This window comes from Panthera onca, chromosome D4, assembly GCF_046562875.1.
Source record: "Panthera onca isolate mPanOnc1 chromosome D4, mPanOnc1 haplotype 2, whole genome shotgun sequence".
Lineage (NCBI taxonomy): Eukaryota > Metazoa > Chordata > Mammalia > Carnivora > Felidae > Panthera > Panthera onca.
Genome location: NC_138351.1, coordinates 21789112 through 21809437, shown reverse-complemented (window position 1 = coordinate 21809437; position 20326 = coordinate 21789112). Strand labels below are relative to the sequence as shown.

Sequence of the window (20326 nt, the reverse complement as noted above, 5' to 3'; positions counted from 1 at the left end):
AGAAAGAAAGAAAGGCTGAAAGAAAAACCAACTAGCTTCCAGAAATGTCTCCCAGTAACAGAAATGTACAAAGTATACACCATAAATACAAATTAGAAATCTTGTTCTTTATCCAGGTTTCTCAGGGAGTTCTGAAGTGGAGACAGAGCTAAAAAAATTACTTAAATATATGAGAGTCTTTGCTATGAAAGAAGGGAAATTACTGCCTCTTAGATCCTCATCAAATTGTAGCACAAAGATTAGATTATGACTGCATCGCTCAATAAGGTAGCCCCCTGATCCACAGTAAATGAATCAGTTAAAACAAAACAAAACAAAACAAAACAAAAGGCGAGGGGCAAGCACACCACCATAAGATACAGAATGTGTAGACTTATAAAACTGCTTCGGCTGATGTGCAATCATGGGTTTATCACACTTGTGAGAGCAGGTGAGCAAAGCCCTACAAGTGCAGAAAACCAACCTCTTCCCCCCAGGCCCCAGCAAGTTGTGTCCATCGTGCAGTCAGCATATTTTATAAAGTCTTTAAACCCCAGGCACACTCTTTGGTAAAGACTGTAACAAAGGGGGAAAGACAACCTCTGATGAAACACGAATCTATTTTATAGCTTGTTTTTAACTTTATTCCCTATTATGTACGTTTAGAAAGTATCAGCAGCAATCAGCTAGAAGAAAGAGAAAGGGAAGCTCACCTATAAACTTATGGGAAAGTATTTACTTAAAAAACAACGTAAAAGCCGAGGTGTTAAGGAAAATGTTTTATGCACAGAACTCATGTCAGAAAACAAAGCAGGACTCTGGCACCTGAGAACATGTGCCTACCTATACCAGAAAGCCCCTGGAAGAGTGTGGGCCTATGAAGTGAGTATCCTTGTTCATCCAGGAAGGTGGACAGACAGGGCTCTGGCTGCAAGTAATTTTGAGAAATGATCCCAGAACAGGAGAGGGACCTAGGGCAAGTGAATCAGGGAAGAAAAGAAACTTGTAACTAAAGCCGTATTCTTGAGTAGCTGTATTCTACCATGGGCGGCTAGCTGAAACCCCGTCCTGGCACCTCAAAACTGCCCACCAACGGGGCAGGAGGCGGGTCATTTCACGGGCTGTTTGCCTGTGGGCCCAGGACTACCCCACGGGGGTAGGTATCAATACCTCACCCTCTCACCCTGCACAGGCGTAAGTGAAGAGTGGATTCCCCACAAAGAGCACTGGGAAATGCAAGAGGTCTGCAGTGTCTGAGGGGAGGCGCTGTCAAACCCTGGGAAGCCTGTGGTTGCAATGGCAATGGCAATGGCAATGGCAATGAAAACGCCAGAAAGGAAGGCTGACCAGGGGAACGTGGTAACCCTGGAGGGACACCATTGCTTCGGCATGGCGGGACTGGCTATCTGTGTCCAAAAGAGGACAACAGCACGATTCCTGCACAATTGGCAGTGCCTCTAGAAAGCCCTTTACTGGGCAAAAACAGAGGGAGGATGAAAGCATGGCTCCTGATACTTAATACAGTTTTGTGTTTGTTAAGAAAGTGAAGTCTCTTTAATTTTACTTCAAATTTGTGTTACTGGAGGCTGTGATATAATGGGCAGGAACAAACGCACACACGTTTTTATAAATACCCGCATATTTATATCATTCAGTTTTTTGCCTAATGCCCAGTTAGCTTAAAAAGACAACAAGAGGGGGCACCTGGGTGGTTCAGTTGGTTAAGCATCTGACTTCGGCTCAGGTCATGATCCGGCCATTCTGTAGTTCGAGCCCTGCATCGGGCTCTATGCTGACAGCTCAGAGCCTGGAGCCTGCTTCCGATTCTGTGTCTCCCTCCCTCCCTCCCTCTCTCTCTCCCTCTCCTTCTCTCTCTCTCTCTCTCTCTCTCTCTCTCTTTCTCTCTCTCTCTGCCCCTCCCTCGCTCATTTCTATCTCCCTCGCTCAAAAACAAATAAACATTAAAAAAAAAAAAGCACAAGAAAAATTACGACAACAGCATGTCTAAATGCCTCTGAAACTTAAAATGGCAGTTTTGAAATCTACAATGGAAAAAGAGGGACATACATTTTAAAACTGTCATACTGTAAGACCCTCTGCCAAAATGCCAATCTGGAATATGTGTATGTGTGTGTGCACGTATACGTGTGAGTGTGTGTGTGTGTGTGTGTGTGTGTGTAATTTAAGGGCCAATCATATGACAAGGACAATAAAACAAAATGCTAAGAGGAAGAAAAAACCCTTGAAGGTATTGTCTTCCTTTTTTTAAACTAACTCAAACACATAGGATGGTAAAGGCAAAGTCATTTAAATCATTTCCTTAGTAATACAAGTAATATTTAAATAGATTTAATAGTGCTGCTCCAAACCAATGAATTATGGGTTTAAAACCTATTAAAATGTAATGTTTTTTTCCTGAGCTGAGAGGAGAGAGATTTAAATCCACTGAATTTTAATATTTCAGCTTGAGCTGCAGGAGGTAGAGAAAGTCCAAATGAACTATTCCATCAGCACCATTCAAGCATGAACATTTTAATCAGTTTTACTTCCTTGGAGTTCTCGAACACAGTTTACGCTGTCATTCTGAAAGCACTTAACACAGAGAGTGTGAAAAACCACCAAGGCTTGTTATTGCCTTCACAATTGATGGCAAATAATTTTGCAGACTTCCTATCATTAAAATGTCACTGCTAAAAATTGAGGTTCAGCATTTCTTGTGCTAAACTGCATTTTCCTACAAACGCCATGGCATACCTGTTCTTAAGGAATTTTTTTAAGAGGGTGGGTTTTTTTTTTTTTTAAATGCATATTTCTATCTTTTTTTTCCCCTCAAAGAGTTAGGTTAAAAAAAGGGTGGAGGGAAATCCAAAGGAACCCCACTTTCTATTTTTACAAGCCAAATATTTTCTTCTCCAATGTTCATACTAACAAAACTTTTTTTTCCCCTAATGGTAGCTTCTTTAGTGAAATTCTTCTGAGGTTCCAAGCCAGTCTCCTTTATGAAGCATAACCACATTCACACAGCATGTGCTGATTATATAGTGTAATGGATTTAAAAAGCATTTTAAGACAGTCAGATGACTCAATTTAATAATACAGGAAATGAAAACATCATTTCTAATTAGATCATATTACTGATTTAAAACTACAATTTGTGTGCTGTTCCAACAGTGTGATCTCGCAGAGATTCTAATTTAAAAACACAGTGGCTAGTAGGACACATGACAAGATCAAACTAGATACATAACATTCCCTCAGCCCATTTAGGGGAACTCCGGGAAAGCTTCAGGGAAATGTGAGATATGACCAACTCAAAACAAAACACAAAATATTGACTGTAAAATACAACACAGGAATTTTCCTGGGTTTTTTCCTTATAAATAAAAGATAAATGATATTTAACTTATTTCAATCTATCAACAGTTTTAAACTGAACATGACCTGTGAAAGAAATCATTATAACTGTGTTTCATTCCATTAAACACAACTAGCTTATTGTCAAGAGAACAAGCCGCCTCTCCAGGTTTCAGGCTCACTTCAGCATTTTGCATTTAAACTGCATGGATCACTGGTTTGGCTCATTTACCAATGAAGGTAGAATAATATTGCAGAGTTAAAAAGGTGCTTCATCAGATTTCATTAAATCTGGGAACATTTGCGCTTGTCTGGATGGTGTGCATACATATAAAACAGATACATACGTAGTGATAAACAAATGAAGGTCTGTCTGCAGGGGCTTTAGATGGGTCTTTGCCTCTTGAGAGGAAAATTTTCATTCCCTCAGGGGAGAAAACCATTGCCGACTACATTCCCAAAACCAAGTACAAACATCTTAAGACTGACCCCCCTCATCACTTTGGGTAGCAAGTCAAAACAGCACCACCTAACAACACAAGCCATGAGAAGGGCAGGTGCACTGAGAATTCCACAATGTTACAAAACTGAAAACTACTGGACTGAAGGCACCGGAGGGCTGAAACAGACAAAGACCACACACCTCAGAGAACAGTAGCAGCAGGAATGTATCAAGTCAGTTTGTCATGGGGCTCTTCCTTCTCACTTGGGTTGTGGCTCCCTAAAACTGCTGGGTTTGTTTTTCTATTTCTGCAATCTATTTTTCAGAACAGTCAGATTATGTGACTGTGACTCCACTTCCTGCTCAAACACAAATAATCTGGAATCCTCCCCGCCCCCCAGATTCACAAACCGCTCGTGCTGCTTTGACAGCTTGCCCCTCTACTGAGTTAGCTCTTCAAGTAAGTTTTTAGGTCACAAAATTAAATTTGCTGTATTTTAATAATTGGACCCATATATATACAATATGTCTGTCAGTAACTTGACTACCGTCTAATAAATCATCCTTTCCCTGAGAAAAGGCAATCTGCCATCCCATTCAAAACAAAGTATGTAAAATGAAATAGATATGAAACAGTATTAAAACTATACTTGATTTTGCACTGAAGGGAAAGGAACCTGTTCTGACTTTCAGATCTTCCCTCACATTTTTAAGCAACATTCAACATAAAACAATGGGTTTTCGATTTAGATTAATCTCTCCACTGTACAGACGGCAACTAATGAGACCGGAAAAAGAAACAAAACAGCCAGAAACAGCTGCTGCCAACCAGTCCTAAGTAAGGTAAGATGGCTACTTGCCTTGTAATAGTTCACAGGGACAATGAACACTAAGCCAGAAGTGACCCAGCACGGCCCCCGCCCGGAGTCCTCCCGTAAAGCATTCTCTCCTTCAACAGCAGACAGTGGTGGAGTGCGTGAGAAGGGCAAGCTCTCTATCCCTGGTGACCTTAGGAGGTCTGGTGACCAAAACACATCCCAATGGGAAGCCCACGCAGGCTTCAAGCAAACACAACTGGAATATACATATGTACCTAACTTTAACGCTTTTTCAACTTTTTAAAAAATGTGACATACTGCTATTTTCTGGAGATTTAGGAAATAAAAATTGTAAAATGTATTCATCTCTTCCCCATCCCCAGAGCTAGAAAATGTGCTCCAAACAAATCTACATGGCTTGTTCCGATTCAGCCTTCTTTCCGAGAGGGCACTTCCGAGGAACTAAAGGTTATTACCCCTTCCCATTTACTGTCTTCCAATTTACTACCCGTATTTTCTTATGGTCAGAGGGACACACGGTAAGAGCTCAAAATAGGCCATTAAAAAACAAGCTCCAATCGGACTAGTGTTCCACCACCATCGCCAGTGAGCCCAGAGTTCTGATTTCCTTGTTAAAAGACAGAGGCATAATTGAAGCAATATCTTCACTCCAGATTGATTATCAGGCGACCCTTATCCGCATCTTCACTCAGCAATTTGAATTTTAATGAAAGTAAATGGAATAATTAGCATTTCAAAGTGTGTTTGATACACTGAGGGGAAAAAAAAGAGAAAAGACTTTTGTGTATAACCTATACACAAAAGAAGTATTTGGGAGGGGGCAGAGAGAGGAAAGCATAGTTGTATTGTCTTCATTAGAATAATCTAAGGAAAGGCTTGTACCAGCTGCATAAATAGAGATGGATACCGTGCACTTTTCAGCGAAGAGTTTCACCTTTATTATCCCTTATGCTGTAGCACCTTATTTATTATTTGTTACCTTAATCCGAGAGAACAAAAATCTAAGTGGAGTCGGAGTGACTGTCCAAACTCATGAATTCCAGTAGGATTTCTATGCAACATTAATGCTACATTCGCCAGGAAGGGTTTTCTAACGGGGCCACGGATTCTGCCTAAAGGTGCACCTTTCACCTACTATTCCTACCACAAATGGCCACTAGCCCTTAAGAACCACTCATCACAGGGGAGGAAGAGGAGCAGGGAGATTAAAAAAAACCAAAAAACGTACAATTTATTTCACCTAAAATGGTATTAGTCTATATTTGTGGAAAGATCAACATTTTAACATCAGGGCAATCTCCATCTTTTTTTCAGGCCTAGCCCAGCAACAGGAACTGATTGCAAAGGTAAGAAATATTATGAAAAAAGAACTACCCAGGCTCCTTGGGGAGAATTTCTGCGAACATGTCCACTGGAACTGGTGAGAATGTGATCCAAAGTTTCTGAGGCAGCCATCCAATTTCACGAGACAGAAGGCAAAGTGCTTAATTCCACTTTGTGGTCCTCTATTGCCTTTTGCCCTTTTGATGGCACAAAATTTAAAAAGAGAGAGCAAGCGAGCTGATGACACACACTAAGATCAGAGCTAAAATGGAAAGGCCACGTACCCCAATGATGGCGTTCAGTTCGGCCATGGTCACCTGCTTGGCCCGTTCCACAGCCTGCACCACTTGTTGCTGGTGCTATAAATGAAGATCAGAAACAGAATACAATTATTTGCTTTCTAGTCAGTCAAGAACAGCTTTTCCTAACGCGTCCTCTAACTTCAATTACATGCAAAACAGGCTTTAGGGGTCTCCATACTTCACATAGAAGCCCCGTGGGGGCGGCTGACTGGACGTCTAGGGCAAGTTGGGTCTCTACTGCGGAGCAGGAACCGCAGGAACAGGGCATCTGACTGCGCCCCTACTACGGATAGAAGCAGCTTCGACTTCCCTCTGACGTCAGAGGTGCACTGTGACCCAACGTCTCCCACTGGCGCTGACAAACAAAACACACCCCGTCCCACCTGCTTTCTTTGTGCCCCCTTTTCTCTGCCCTCTACATAAAAAGTCTGAAAATATTTCCTAGCAGTACTTATTTTTAAAATTTCTCCTGGTATTTGTTAACAGTAAGGACTAGAAGGCCACTTAGAATTAAACGTTTATCTTCTGGAAATGTGAAAAGTGTTCACGTTTTAATTCCTGCCGTGAAGGGCTGCATATTTATAAAAGAGATTAAAAATGTACAGCTTTGACTAGCAGTCAAGTTTAAGGACTTCAGGGGTTGCTTTCACCTGCAACGGAAAAACTAAAACCTACAAGTGTGTTATTTTTCTTTTGGAAAACAGGATGGAAAGTAGAGGAAAATCACTCTGTCTAGCCATGGTTCAATTCTAAAGAGAAGGAGCAGGACCAGGGTATTGGTAAGTTTTGTAATATTAAGAAAAATTAAGTAGAACAGGAGTCCCTGCACGAGGCACTCACTTGCATCTGGACATTCACGAGTGCTTGCACAAGTACCCCCAAATATAAATACTATTCTCCACCAAATGCACTGCAACACTCTAGTATCTACACACTCGAACAGGTCTCCTCTGGACTATTTTCAACTAGGTTTAGTGAATGAAGAGCCAAAAAAGACTGTGCTACGAAACAGGCACTCCTCTGCATGGCTAGGGAGAATCTGGTCCTGTGGGACCCCAGGTGAGAAATGTAGCTGAAATGCACAGGAAGCTTAGCTAACCTATTGTCATAATACATACAAAGAGGTAAGCCATCAATTATATATGAAATTTCCCTTGGGCTACCTGGTACTACATTCCAAAACTCTCAAAGATGCAGATACTGAGATTAACTAGGGTGACCAATATTTCCACCTCCCAGCTGTGTAGGGTTAAGGGGAGGGTGTGGGAAAGGAAACTGCCTTCGTTATCCACATGTAGTGTTTTCACCCTTGATTTCCTAACGGAGATGTATACTTTATGCCTATAATCTAATGGAAAGAAAATTGTCAAAAGATCACTGCATTTTAAGATTTTACTAAACTCTGAACATTAAACTATGTACCTTTGATTTTTTTTTTTAATTGTAAGAGTTTCAAAACAAGGGCTTAAGTTACAATCCCAAAGTCTTTCTAGATATCTCCATCCACTCTTACTGTTGAATAAAATATCTGCCAAAGTGAAATAATTGATTTCCTTCTTTCTTTGAAGACAGTGAAAGTCCTAAAGATTTATAAAGACACGGGAAGGAACAGAGAGGCATACTCAATAAAATGACCAGTAACAGCAGTTTTTCCTTGAAGCTAGACTAAGCAGTGTGTTAACCAGTCAGCACAGAGCTCATGTCTAGATTTAAAGCAATCCAGTTGTCAATGTCGGGAAAAAAGCAGTACTTGGAAAACAGAGAAAAAGACAACATGTAAGACGACTCTGGGATTTTTCTCATATTCAAAGTGAGCATACAGACAGAAACTATTATGGGATTTTCCACCTTTTACTTTCCAACATTCAATAACGGCTGCTCCGAACGTCCAAGAAACTGAAAACCAAAGGACCACGTGAACATACATCCAACCAACCACATATCATTCATTCCACTCATGCAACCATCCACTCAACAAAAGCCTTTTAAAGCGCTTACTCTGTGCAATTTCTGTATATTACTGAACTACTTCCACATTAGTGAAATGTCATCTGCTTTTTGTTAAGCATTCAAAGAACAGTTCTGGAAGATATGCAGAAAATACATCTATTTAGGGGCCTTTCTACCATGAAGACTGTTCAACTCTTGCTTCATAAACTGGATTCCAACTGCCAAGATGGGCAAAGATGCCTTAGGCAGTAGGGATATCTTTCTGGCTCAGCATTAAAATATCAAGTGCATTTACCGAGAAAACCAGAAACACAGCAGTGAACCGTAACACTGACATCTGATGCTCCTATAGAAACTCTTGCTAAAAAGCTAAAATGACAATGGAAGTCATGATTCAGCTCCTTCGTTTTCTCTCCTGACAGTGGCCATGGGCTAATACCACATCTGAACTTTACCTGTCGTTCAGGATCTTACTTCCCTATTTCTGCTCACAACTGTGAATCATCTGCTGTTTAAGGACCTTTTGAACAGAAGCTCCCTAAGGCAAGGAGTGCCTCCTCCCCATGGCTCTGAAAGCACCAGAAACACCTCCACTTCGACATAGCTCACCCAGCCACATGGTAATAACACCAGGTAAGGTGAGAAAATTAAAACTCAGGAAAGAAGGGGCAAGCGATCACAAAAGAAAAAAAAGGAACACTGGAGGAAGAAGCCCCAGATACCCTCAGAAACTGACCCAGAGGTGGCATTTTGTTTTCTGTTTCCAAATTTCAACAAATAAGCTGACTCAGAAAACAGAGCGAGTGTTTGCATCTTAGAATCCTGATGGCTTTCCCGTTCTGTGTGCCATCTCCTCCCCTTCTCTTCCCCTTCCGTCCCTCTTACTCCCACTCCACCCGCCATCTCCTTTCCTCTCCCACTGCCTGCTTCCCCTCTGCCACCACAAGTGACGACAGTGCCTCCAGCCCCAGGCCGGCCTGCAGAAGGCATCAGCGCTCTGGCCTCTTACTGCTCGAACTGCTCACTCATAGTGGGGCTCCCATCGCAACTTTCTACAGGCACCACCAAATAAAATGCTAAGGCAAATACATCGATAAAGTCTAAGGCAAGGGGGGGAGGGGGCTCTAACTGGGATTTGCAAGAGAAAAAAAATGCCCAATTATTTATTCTTTACAATACTGTGATTTATAATTTTAGAAAAGAAATCCTTAAAAAAACAAAACGTATAATGTGATATGGCTGTGCGACTCTAAATTTACTAAAAATCATTGAATTGTACACTTAGAACAAATGATGTGTAAGTTACATATCAATTACATACCGTAATTTAAGGAACACCAGCATGGATGGGGGGAGGGGAAGGCCACGAAAATGAAATTCTATACATTAATCACCTGCCTACTTAACTTTCATCATAATTTTTTTTTTTGCATTTGTTCAGCAAAGTACTGAGGATAACTTTTTTTAACAAGAAAGAGACTGAAACAATAGAAGTCCTAAGTCCAACAAAGCCTGCTGAGAAACAGACCTTAACAAACCACCGAGATGTGCACGATAGATATTTAACGTATGTTTTTGGGAAGACACAATGACAATGCCCGCCAGGCCAATACTTTAGGGTATGGCGATAGATGTAGTCCTTCTAATAACAAGAAAAAAACCCTCTACATTACAACTTAGAATTTTGTTTTAATACTCACCCATCCTCCCTTACCTCCCTTACTAATAAGGGTAGTGGGGAGTTAAAGGCAGAGGTGTAAAATGAAGTAGGATTCTTCCAATGAACCACTGACATTCCTGACACGTGGAGATGCAAAAGTGAGCAACTGAAATATTGGCCCCACCACCGCTTGGAGAACTCCCGGACATCGAGCATCTTATACAACACAGGAGAGCAGGGTAGAAGGAATGCCTAGCGCACTTCCTGGAGCATTGGGAAAGGCTTTGCTTTCTTATTCACTCATTCAATTCTTTATTAAGAACCTACTGTGCACCAGGCAACTGTGGCAGGCACTAAGACGAGAGTCATGAACAAGACACTTGGTGAATGAGTAACATGGAGCTTGGTAATTACAACCGGAGAGTAATCTCCATGACGAAAATTACAGGATGCTATGCAATCACTTAGTGGGGAAATATCTCGTGGGATCTTAGGGCTGAGGGAAGATTCCCTATGGAACCGAGACGTGAAGGATGTGCAGGAGTTCTGTGGGGGAAGCAAGGAGAAAAGAACCCCAGGCAGAGAGAAGAGCATGGGCGAAGTCCCTGAAGGAGGAAGGAGTTTCTCAGTCAAGGAAGAGAATGAACGTGTGGCTGCAAGAGAAGAGTAGGGTAGGGGAAAAGTTGGGAGAGACAAACGTAAGGTAGGATTTTGAAAGCCTTCTTGGGCCTGGCAAGACACACGTGCAAAACTTTCAGGTGGAAGAGGCATCCACAGAAAGAGCCGAGGCCAGCACCCAGAGTCACGTGAGGACAGCACGGGCATACCCTACTGAACCCCCAGGGAAATCTGTAAGGTGGGAGGAGCCCAAAACGCTGCCAGGCTTTGCCTGACATGCAAAAAACTTGGACTTTATTCTGGTTAAAAGTCTTAAAGCAGCTGAGTGCTATCAGTTCTGCTCTTTAGGAAGATGGACCCGGAATAGTAAAGAACAGTAATGAAGCTGGATGACAGGGAGGTGAACCAGACAGGAGGGAGAACAGGTAGAAGGCTAAAGCAATTCTCCAGGGTGAAAGAGAAACCCGAACTTGGACCAAATGCCCCTCCCGCTCATGAGACTCATTAGCCACATGTACAGAGAAAGCCACTCAATCAGAACTAGAAAAGGCCTTCAGAAATCATGGACCCAGAAGGCTGTAGTGCCCCAGGCACTGTAACAACAAACCGACCCCCTTTCCCAAATGCCTACAGATTTCCAAATGCTGCCCCGGCGGAGGGCATCCGGGTGGTGGCGTCACAGTATCAACCACAACCCAAAAGCGTTTCCTCTGTCACACCCAACAAGCAGTCTCTGCTTCATCATATCCTCTGGAAGGGACCTCACTACCTCACGCACAAGCTTCTCCCACTTGGGGATAATGGGCTCTAATACTGATTAGAAATCTCTCCCTCCAGAACTTCTTCCCAGGGGACCCAATGTTGCCTCTACATTCTCCTCCCCTGGAGTGCACTTCAAAGTCATGAAAACGACATATTGGATGTTCTCACTTTCTCTACTCCAGGTTAAACATCCCCAGGCCGCTGGCTCTAGGCCACTTATCCTCTGACCACGCCTCTGGTCATGTCCTAGGTGACAAGAAAGAATAGTCCAGGTATGGCTAAAGGGGGTCAAATCTGAGTGACAGGGTCACTCCGTATCCAGTAAGTCAGGCTAAAATCCTACTGGGCCTTTTCAGCAACTCTACCTAGTTTACTAGCACAAGTAAGCTTTAACTTCCAATCAGCCTTTCCTCAATGGTGGCCCAAGAAATGTTAGTCCCGCAAGAAATTAGGCGTTACTTGAAACACCTGTTTAATTTGGCTAATGCCTGGTGAATGGCAGATCTTCCCTGAGCTGCGAATCTCAAAGAGAGTGAATATACATGCAGGGTTTTCCAAACAATTTTGGCTGTGGAACCTGGGATTAAAGCTTGGGAAATGCTGCCCAAGGCTTTTTCCTACTGACCATTTAGCCTAACCTTCTCCGTTCTCAGCCACATGAGGACAGAGCATTCTTCACGGACCTGTCCAAGTTCTACAGTCTGTACTTTCCACCAGAACTTTCTGCAATGTTGGAAACATTCTAAATCTGTGCTAATAACATGGTAGCCACTAGCCACATACAGACGGATACTGAGCACATGAAATAGGGCTAATGTGACCGGGAAACTTAATTTGTAACCTTATTTAACTTTGATTAATTTTAATTTAAATCTAAATAGCTACGTATGGCTTTGGCTACTATATCAGACATTACAAGCTCTATTTAAAGTATTATAAAGCTTAGCTCCAGTAACAACCCAATCACTATCTACCTGAAAGTCAAAGAAATGAGGTTTCTCAAATGCACCTTAATTTTTTTAGACACACACAGATATAGAGCTTGGCACTGTTGCCTTTGAAAGGAGGCCGACGTGGAAACCTGCAGAAAAGTTCTCCCTCCTGGGAATCATTTACTTGCTGAGGGCAAGCAGGCCATAATGCCACCGTAAGGATCTCACCAGACATCCAACTGTCACCAAAATGCATGGTCACACAGAACGAGCCAACTGGTCAAACCGTGGAACACGGGACAGCATTATAATCCCTGATGCCTCATTCAGTATTGTGAGGAAGGAAAAATAAAACAAAACAGATTTTAAATGAAAGGCTGTCTAATGTGAGTAATCAGAAAGCGAGACAAAATCCATTAAAGTCCCAATCTAGGCAGATTAGTCATTTTTGGACATTCCTTATATACACAGCACTGTCGTAACACGTTACCAGCACTGACAAAACGGCCCTGACTGGAAAGCAGACATGTCCTGTGAAGGCTGCTGGCATTTAATGAACGATCTCTGAAGATGGTCTTACGGGTGTCACATACTTATCAGGGGATCTCTGGTGATTTCAGCCAAGCTCACCTACATCAAACCATGTTATCACAAGCCACTGATTCCTTACAAAGTTAACAAGCAATAAGATGAGTTAACCTGGTGCCATTATGAGGCGAGAACACTGCCACCAGTGCATGTAACCACTGTATTTTGTTCATTTCCTCCCTGAGGCGCAATATGAAAGTGACTGATCACATTTTTCAACTTCCATTTTACAATTATTCTATACATGCAAAATGTGGTTCAGAGTAATTCAGTCCCCTATTAACCCAGGTACCAACAAGACAGCATTTGAGAAACACTCCTATCTCGTATTATAGAAGGGGTATGTTTTCCATTAAATCAAAAGGACCAAATTTATGGCATGTCCAAAATAGAAATCGATGCATCATGGCTATTCTTGCCTTTTGAAATTGGAATTTAAATCAACACGTATTATCACTATTATGTAATTGTATACTATTTTCTACTATTTAAGCGCAATGAACAACCAAATAAATCTACAGAATTCTAGAGGAAAACACTATTTGGTTCTACTCATTAGATAAGCTAACAGGGTAATAAAAACCAAGTTATGAGTTAAAATTAAATTTGCACCAGAAAGCATTCAACTTGGAATGGTCTCTTTTCCCTAGGTAAAGAGAAGAATAAAAATAAAAGGCTGAAAAATTTCACTCTTAATTTCCCTTTTATACCCTAAAATTTCCAATGACCAGAGAACTCTTGTCAAATGTGGTCAAAAGAATGATTTAAATTCTTTATTTCATTTACTAAATCAAAATTTTCACGCACAAGGGAAGAAACAGCCAGTTTCTGGTAAGCCCAGGCCCCAAAGCCGGGCCCCGCCATGACCTCGCCTCAGCTTGGAGAGGACGAGTCCACAGGGGTCCTCCACCAGCCTTCTAAGCAGTCCTGCTCCCACTTAAGTAACTCAAGAAACAAGAAACGGGGGTTGAGAGAACGGGCACTGAAGGGGAGTCCGAATTTACTAGCATCTTTCAATGTTGCTGAGGCCCCGTAAGATCTACAGGTCTACAAGATAGCTCCTGAAATCACTGATGAAGACAGAGTCCGCCCATAAGCTACTCATAAGAACAAAACTAACTTCAGCTAAGCAACCAGGTATTTTGACCATAGCCAGTCCCCAAATGGACTGACAAGTTTGTTTTTCTAGATAGCTTCGCAGGTGAAATACAGACCCCGTCCAAGACCACGGCGCCTCTGGAGGTGAGTCTACAGGGTAAACTCCGTTTGGATCTTTGCTTGCTGGCTGAGAAGATTCGGGTGTTGCTAAACTGGAAAATTAATTTTTGGAGCTAGAAGGGAATTACCCTCGGGGCTACCTAATATGCCTCACTGAGATTTTTAGCTAGTTGACAGCCCTGGGTTCGGTTTTAATTTACATTTCTTTTCCTCTCTAAGAAGGACATTGGAGAGGAAGATAACTAATTCATTCTTCCAAAAGGCAATGACTAAACGGTGGGGGGGGGGGGGGGGGGGGGAGGCTTGGTTCCAGGTCTTCTCAAAAAGGAAACTCAGAGCTTTGCTGCTCCGCTGCACCGATCCCTACTGCCGCCCAACAGCAGGAGGGGTTATGGTGTGCTAAGCTGAACGTGGGTAATCCCAAGTAATCCTCGCGGTGACGGCATGCCGCCCAGGCTATTATTAACCTCATGTACAGATAAGGAAACTGAGGCTTAGAGAGGCGAACCACTGGCTAAAGGTCACCCAGCTTTACTTGGTTAGAGTAAGCCTTGCAATTTGTAACAGGGAGGCCAGGACTCAACCCAGATCCAACTGTCATCATTCTGGCATCTCCTGCTTATGGAACTGCCAATGGGGAGTTGATTATTTATAGCTCCTCCCCTGCAAATGAGACCCAAAGCGGGAGAAAGAAGAACTTCCTACTTACTACACTGAGGTCTGCCTTTTAAAGAAAAAACTTGTAGGCTGGAGAACAGAGATCAGTCCTACCCATTCCTAAGAGCCAAAAGAAAGTGGGAGAAAAAAACAGCTTCAGACAAGTGAGGACTCACTCATAAGCTTTCCTTAAATTCTGGTATTAAGGCTCTTACAAAATTTTGAGAACTTTTATGTGATAGTGACTCACTTTAATGACAAAAGTTGGCAATATCTTTGTCTAATGTCTGGGACTTCGGAAGTAGCCGTATATGATTGCAACAAGCACATCGTTAAAATATACATTGGCTGTAACTCTAAAAAATGTTTTTGTGAAATCTAACAGGAAAATGTTTTTTTCTGTGATTGTTTCCTGCGATATGTAGACACGTTTCAAGTGCTTCTGAACTACAATTATGCAACTCATTTCTAAAAAAAAGGTCTTGCAGGGGCGCCTGGGTGGCTCAGTCAGTTGAGCATCCGACTTCGGCTCAGGTCACGATCTCAAGGTCTGTGAGTTCGATCCCCGCATCGGGCTCTGTGCTGACAGCTCAGAGCCTGGAGCCTGCTTCGGATTCTGTGTCTCCCTCTCTCTCTGCCCCTCCCCGGCTCACGCTCTGGCTCTCTGTCAAAAATAAATAAACATTAAAGAAAAATTATAAAAAATAAAAAAAATTTAAAAAAATAAAAAAAAGTCTTGCAGTTAAAACTAAACGTATATAATAACTGCCATTCAGTATTATACGTGTGTTTTTAAATTTTAGAAGATGGGGTACACTAGCCACAAGCAATAAATATTAAGCAGGTACACTAATGAGCATGTGGGGGCTAAATTAAAAACAGGCTTCTCAAAGTATGTGAATTTACCTCTTGTTCCTGTCAAACTCCAAAAAATCCCTTCAGCTACCGTCCTGTAGCTTATGTATTAGTCTTCAGGGAATGTTTTTCTTTTTTTCTAAATACAATCATTTAATTTTTAAATAAAAACGTTTTAAAGTAAATTCTAATGCCACAGCTGCCGTTTTGGCAGTGAGACTGTCGCACAGAGAGCCGGTGTTAAAAGATCAGATTAAGAGCCTTCAGTCCTGGCACCGAGTGCCGCTCGCAGCCATGCAAGAGTGATTTTCCATGCCTCTGAAGAGACAGGAAATAGAATTCATCTTCCTCTAATAACCTGCCTCTTCCCCTCCCTCCAGATTACGGTCCATCTGGCCTCGGGACAGAAGCGAGGAGTCTGATGCTCGCAGAATGCCCAGAAGATGAGACAAGGTGGGCAATGTTCAGACACAAAACATCAGAGAGGCCTGGGTTAGACAGGAAGAAACGTGTCTGTGGCCCACACACGAAAAGATAGACACACACCTTAAGGAACTGAAAAGAGAGGAGCCAATTAAGTCCAAAGTAAGCAAAAGAAAAGATATACACAGAATTAGGATTCAGAAAATTATGACACACGTCATTCATAACACACAAGTCAAGGATTTCAACCAAGAAATGTGCAAAGTTTCGGGGAAATAAACAGTAAGTGGTGAGATCGTGACACTGTCTCCCCAGCTAAAGCAGAGAAAAGGAGTTGTGAGTAGCTCCCCATGGCTTTCCTCTGCAGGGTCCAACTTCCTTGGCCAAGTGATTCCAGTCCAGTCTTGCTCAGAACCACTACAATTACACACTCCCTTCCTGCTGGGCCCGCTCACACAAACAACGTAACTCATATGGGAAAGCAACCTATTTGCAAATGAGCTCCACCAACACCCCCACGACCTCCTTCCACGGCCGTGTATAAGCCCACAGATCCTGCAAAAAGGCCTCGGGAATAAGCTCTACCAGTGATTCTATATGGGGGTGTATGCCTGCAAAGGCCTCAAGTCTAATAGTACCTCAGGGATGGTTCAAACTCTCCCCTCTACCTTGGGGTGGAAGACCTCAGCGTGGCTGCAGCTCTGTGGGTTACACATCCTTCTCCTCCCCCGCCACGAGGCAGAGCGGCCTCCCGCACTGGTATGGACTGGGCAAAGCGTAGCTCTGCTTCCTAAAGAAATGCAAACAGGCCTCTTGACTCTGCCTCCCACTCCACCCAATCCAGTCACAAAAGCAAATCCTGAGAAGAAATAGGTAAACAGGGATATAGCGGGCAGTGGTTTTGTGGTCACAGCGAAAGGGGGAGAAAGACAACTCATCCTCTGTTGTTTGTGGTCCAGCAGAGCATTTGAAATCAGGATATTAACTCAGGTCCACGGTTTGTGAACGTGAGCACCTCCGTGGGATATGTATCCGATGAAAGGTACCCATGGTTACCGAGGTCTAACCTAGTTCAAACCAAGTAAGAAGTCGCAGAGGAATCCACGTATGTATGATACACGCCCATGCGCAAATGCCCGCTGCACGCTAACATCAGCACGTGCCCACTGGTAGGCAGGCAGAGGGACCGCTCTCCTGGACGGCAACGCCACAACACATCGGGAGAAGTGAAGGGTGGGACAGTGCTCCTAGCCCACGGCACAAAGCTCAGTGGCTGCGAGACCTGCAGACAGCCCGTGAGGTAGCTCCTTGCCTTCTGACGGCTGAGCTGACCCGAGCAAATGAAGGATTCAGTAATCCCGAAGCAAAAGTGATCTCTTTCTAGCACTTTCACCTCAACTTTGCTAACTACCAAAAGCCAGCGAGCAAACCAGAGGAGGGGGAAAAAGCCACAAGGAAGCCACCGCGCACTAGAAATGCACCTTCCTGTTCCCACACAAGCGTGTCTGCGGACAGCGTGCACTTCCACGGTGGTGAGCAAGAGGAAGCGTGTGAGCCATCCAACAGGCCGTGGCCATGCATGAAGGCTGCGGTACCCAGAGCACGGAGCCCACGGAGCCCACCCCGCGCGTCTTTTTCCAAGTGCACACACGTTGCTAAGACTTCATCGGGTAAGAAGTAACTTCTGTAAAGCAGCCGGCCAAAAGTTACATTACTTTGTCTGCTACGGAAAGCACTTTCTACGGACAGGTCTTCCGCCGGCTCTTAATGCCCGGTGACAAAAATGTAGGACAAGCCCTTCTGGGCGATTTTTCAATCTACCCTATTAGATGCCATTATGAAAACCAGTCATAATTCTGAGCAACACTGTATCGTCCAATGACAGCAACACATTTTAACAATTGGATTTTGCTTCACACATTAGAAAATGTTCCATTATATGAACACAATTATATTCCGCTGAATGTTAATAAGATGTAGAAGTTGGAATGTGAACACTGTATCTTAGAAATGTGCCATACAAACACCAAGAGACTGACAAGGCCAAAGAGACAGTTCCACGATCTCTTTTCTGCAAAACCACTAAAATGGCACCTTCTAGCCCAGCGCCTCAAACCAACTGCCTTACCTCTTGGGACAGGAAGGGAATGACTTGTGCACAGATAGCATTCAGCCTCTTGACAATCTCTGCCTGTATAAAAATAAAAATAAAAAATAAAATAAAAAGGAAAGGAAAGCAATAAAGAGAACAGTCAGCTGGTTACACATTCCCGAAATATTAACAGGATGATATTAAAACACACTTTATATTCTGACTGGCGTATTTCCTAAGGAAGAGGAAAACTCTCATCAGCGAGCCCATTAAAAGGAGGCAGTGACAACAGTGCCACATTAATAGCACGATTTATTAACCAGCATTCATCTTAAAAAGTCAACCTTCAAGCACCAGGACAACATAAAAAGGAATTTGATTTTCATGACTGGGAATCAGTTTTCAAAAGTCTTCAATAAGACCCTTGTTAATTCTGATGTGTTTATTCATAAAACCTTGAGTTTTTGGAGTTTTGATAGTAAAGATACATTCTTCCTCCATCCCAATTTCTCTCAGTTAGTAATTGGATTTCTACAGCTGTGGTCTTTGCTTCAAGTCCCCAACCTCCCAAAAGAATAGCACCCAACCAAGTCAGGTAAGTTGATTAATTCAGATCCTTAGTTATAAATTGTTGGGAAATAGTGTATTTTCTCCAATCGTGAAAATCTCCAAATGTGTCCCGCCAGGGCTTTCACTGTGCAGAGGTGTAGAACACAGTAAAATTTTCCTAGACTTAGCAGAAAGCAATTTGTATGTATATGAAAACTAACCTTGCGAACGTTAATTATTCCTATACTATAGAGCTGTGAAGTTCCAGCAATATCTGGTAATATAGTCTAATCTCTAATAATTTAAGTATAGAAATTTTCTATCAATAGGATACTACAGTAATTAAAAAAAAAAAAAGACATACCCCTCCCCCCCCCCCGCCAACTTTTCTTTAAAAATTTACCCAGAGCTTCACTCATGTTCATCTTAATTTGTATTATCAGATGGCTCCTTATACACTTCGGTACGGGACATGTAAGCACAGGGTTTTTGTATACACATATATGCAAAATAGCTTATATTTTAATAACGGGGTGGGGTGAAGGACAGGAGAGAAGTGTTGAGAGGCAAAAAATGTAAAGCAATTACTATTCCTGAGACATTCTTAAAATACATTCCATCCAGGGTCAGTTTCTCATTTTATAAGAGGACAAAAATGCTCTTTTTCTTGCGAAGTCATTACCAGAATGACAGCGACACTCTACTTGTGCAATCTAGGTTTCCTTCTTTCATCAGCAACCCTTTTGACTTTGCAGCTATGCAATCTTTTAAACGCCAGCACCTTAAAAACTCTGCCAGCCAAGAGAAAACACAAATTCACCATGAAGGAAGTTTCAAACCTAAGCTTTCCACCCCAGCCTGCATTCCTAACAGGATGGACAAAAACCCAGCACCAATATGCAGCAGTGAATAAGGACCCAACTGCGCTGACCTGATTTAATTTACTGCACTGGCCCCATGGAGCATTTAGCTACCCTTTAAGAATGCTTAAACCACCATGAAAAGCTGCAGTGGGAATCACCAAACCACTCTCCACCTGGACGGACATACCACAGTGGTTATGGGGTGAAATTCCTGTGTGAGCTGAGAAAATAGAGTAGCATTCACCAGACCGAAAGCACTGCATCTCAAAGGCATTTGGTTGTTAAGCTTTTTGTAGGGAGAGGTGGAGGGGGAGAGAATAAAAGATAATGAGACACTTTGGGGCAGACCAAACTGATGATTCTAATGCTTAGAACCATCTGCCAAGCATATTTTCCTCATTATGTTGTTTACATAAATAAAATAGTCCCTTGCTAGGAGGGTTTAAAAATGTGTGGGCACATAAGAAAACGGAGTTCTTTAGTTTGCCTACATAATCTAGGCAATAAAAACTACTCTAAGGAAACTTACCCATCAGGCAAAATAAAGACCAAAAGGTATTTATTTGGCCTCTTCAATTTTGGACCCAGGCTATTTTAAGTCTGAGCAACTTTGGGAGGAAAAACAGCACACTGAGTATTCTTAAGAATAAATTAAAAAAGTTCATTTATTCCCGTATATTTAACATACATAACAGAAAAAGGGGAGGATCTTCCAAACTTTTTCTCTATAGGTCTCCTTTTGTTCAAAAGACTTCTTAATTTCTTTAAGTTGTCATGCCAATGGATTTTTCATGGTCAGGCTAATTGGCAGCGGGGGGGGGGGGGGGGATGTGTGTGTGATTTCATAAAATTAAGCAGGTCATTCCTCACTTTGAAAGCTAAAGTTGCCTCGGAAACACTGCTGCTTCCATGGTCAACTA

General features: G+C 42.5%; 1 protein-coding gene across 13 annotated transcripts in view; it reads right to left on the bottom strand.

The window, feature by feature from the left end:
- The window catches only part of LOC132663591 (transducin-like enhancer protein 4), a 141969-nt gene that overhangs the window by 88764 nt on the left and 32879 nt on the right, over positions 1-20326 (bottom strand). For 5 of the 13 annotated variants that reach the window (XM_060609997.3, XM_060609998.3, XM_060609999.3 and 2 more), the window contains 2 exons: positions 18031-18093; positions 6222-6296 (listed from right to left, as the gene is read on the bottom strand). The exons of 1 other annotated variant lie outside the window; for it this stretch is intronic. In XM_060609997.3, coding sequence (XP_060465980.1) covers positions 6222-6296; positions 18031-18093 — 138 coding nt within the window. The remainder of the gene's footprint in view (positions 1-6221; positions 6297-18030; positions 18094-20326) is intronic. 7 more of the 13 variants (XM_060610005.3, XM_060610004.3, XM_060610006.3 and 4 more) reach the window with 2 other exon arrangements.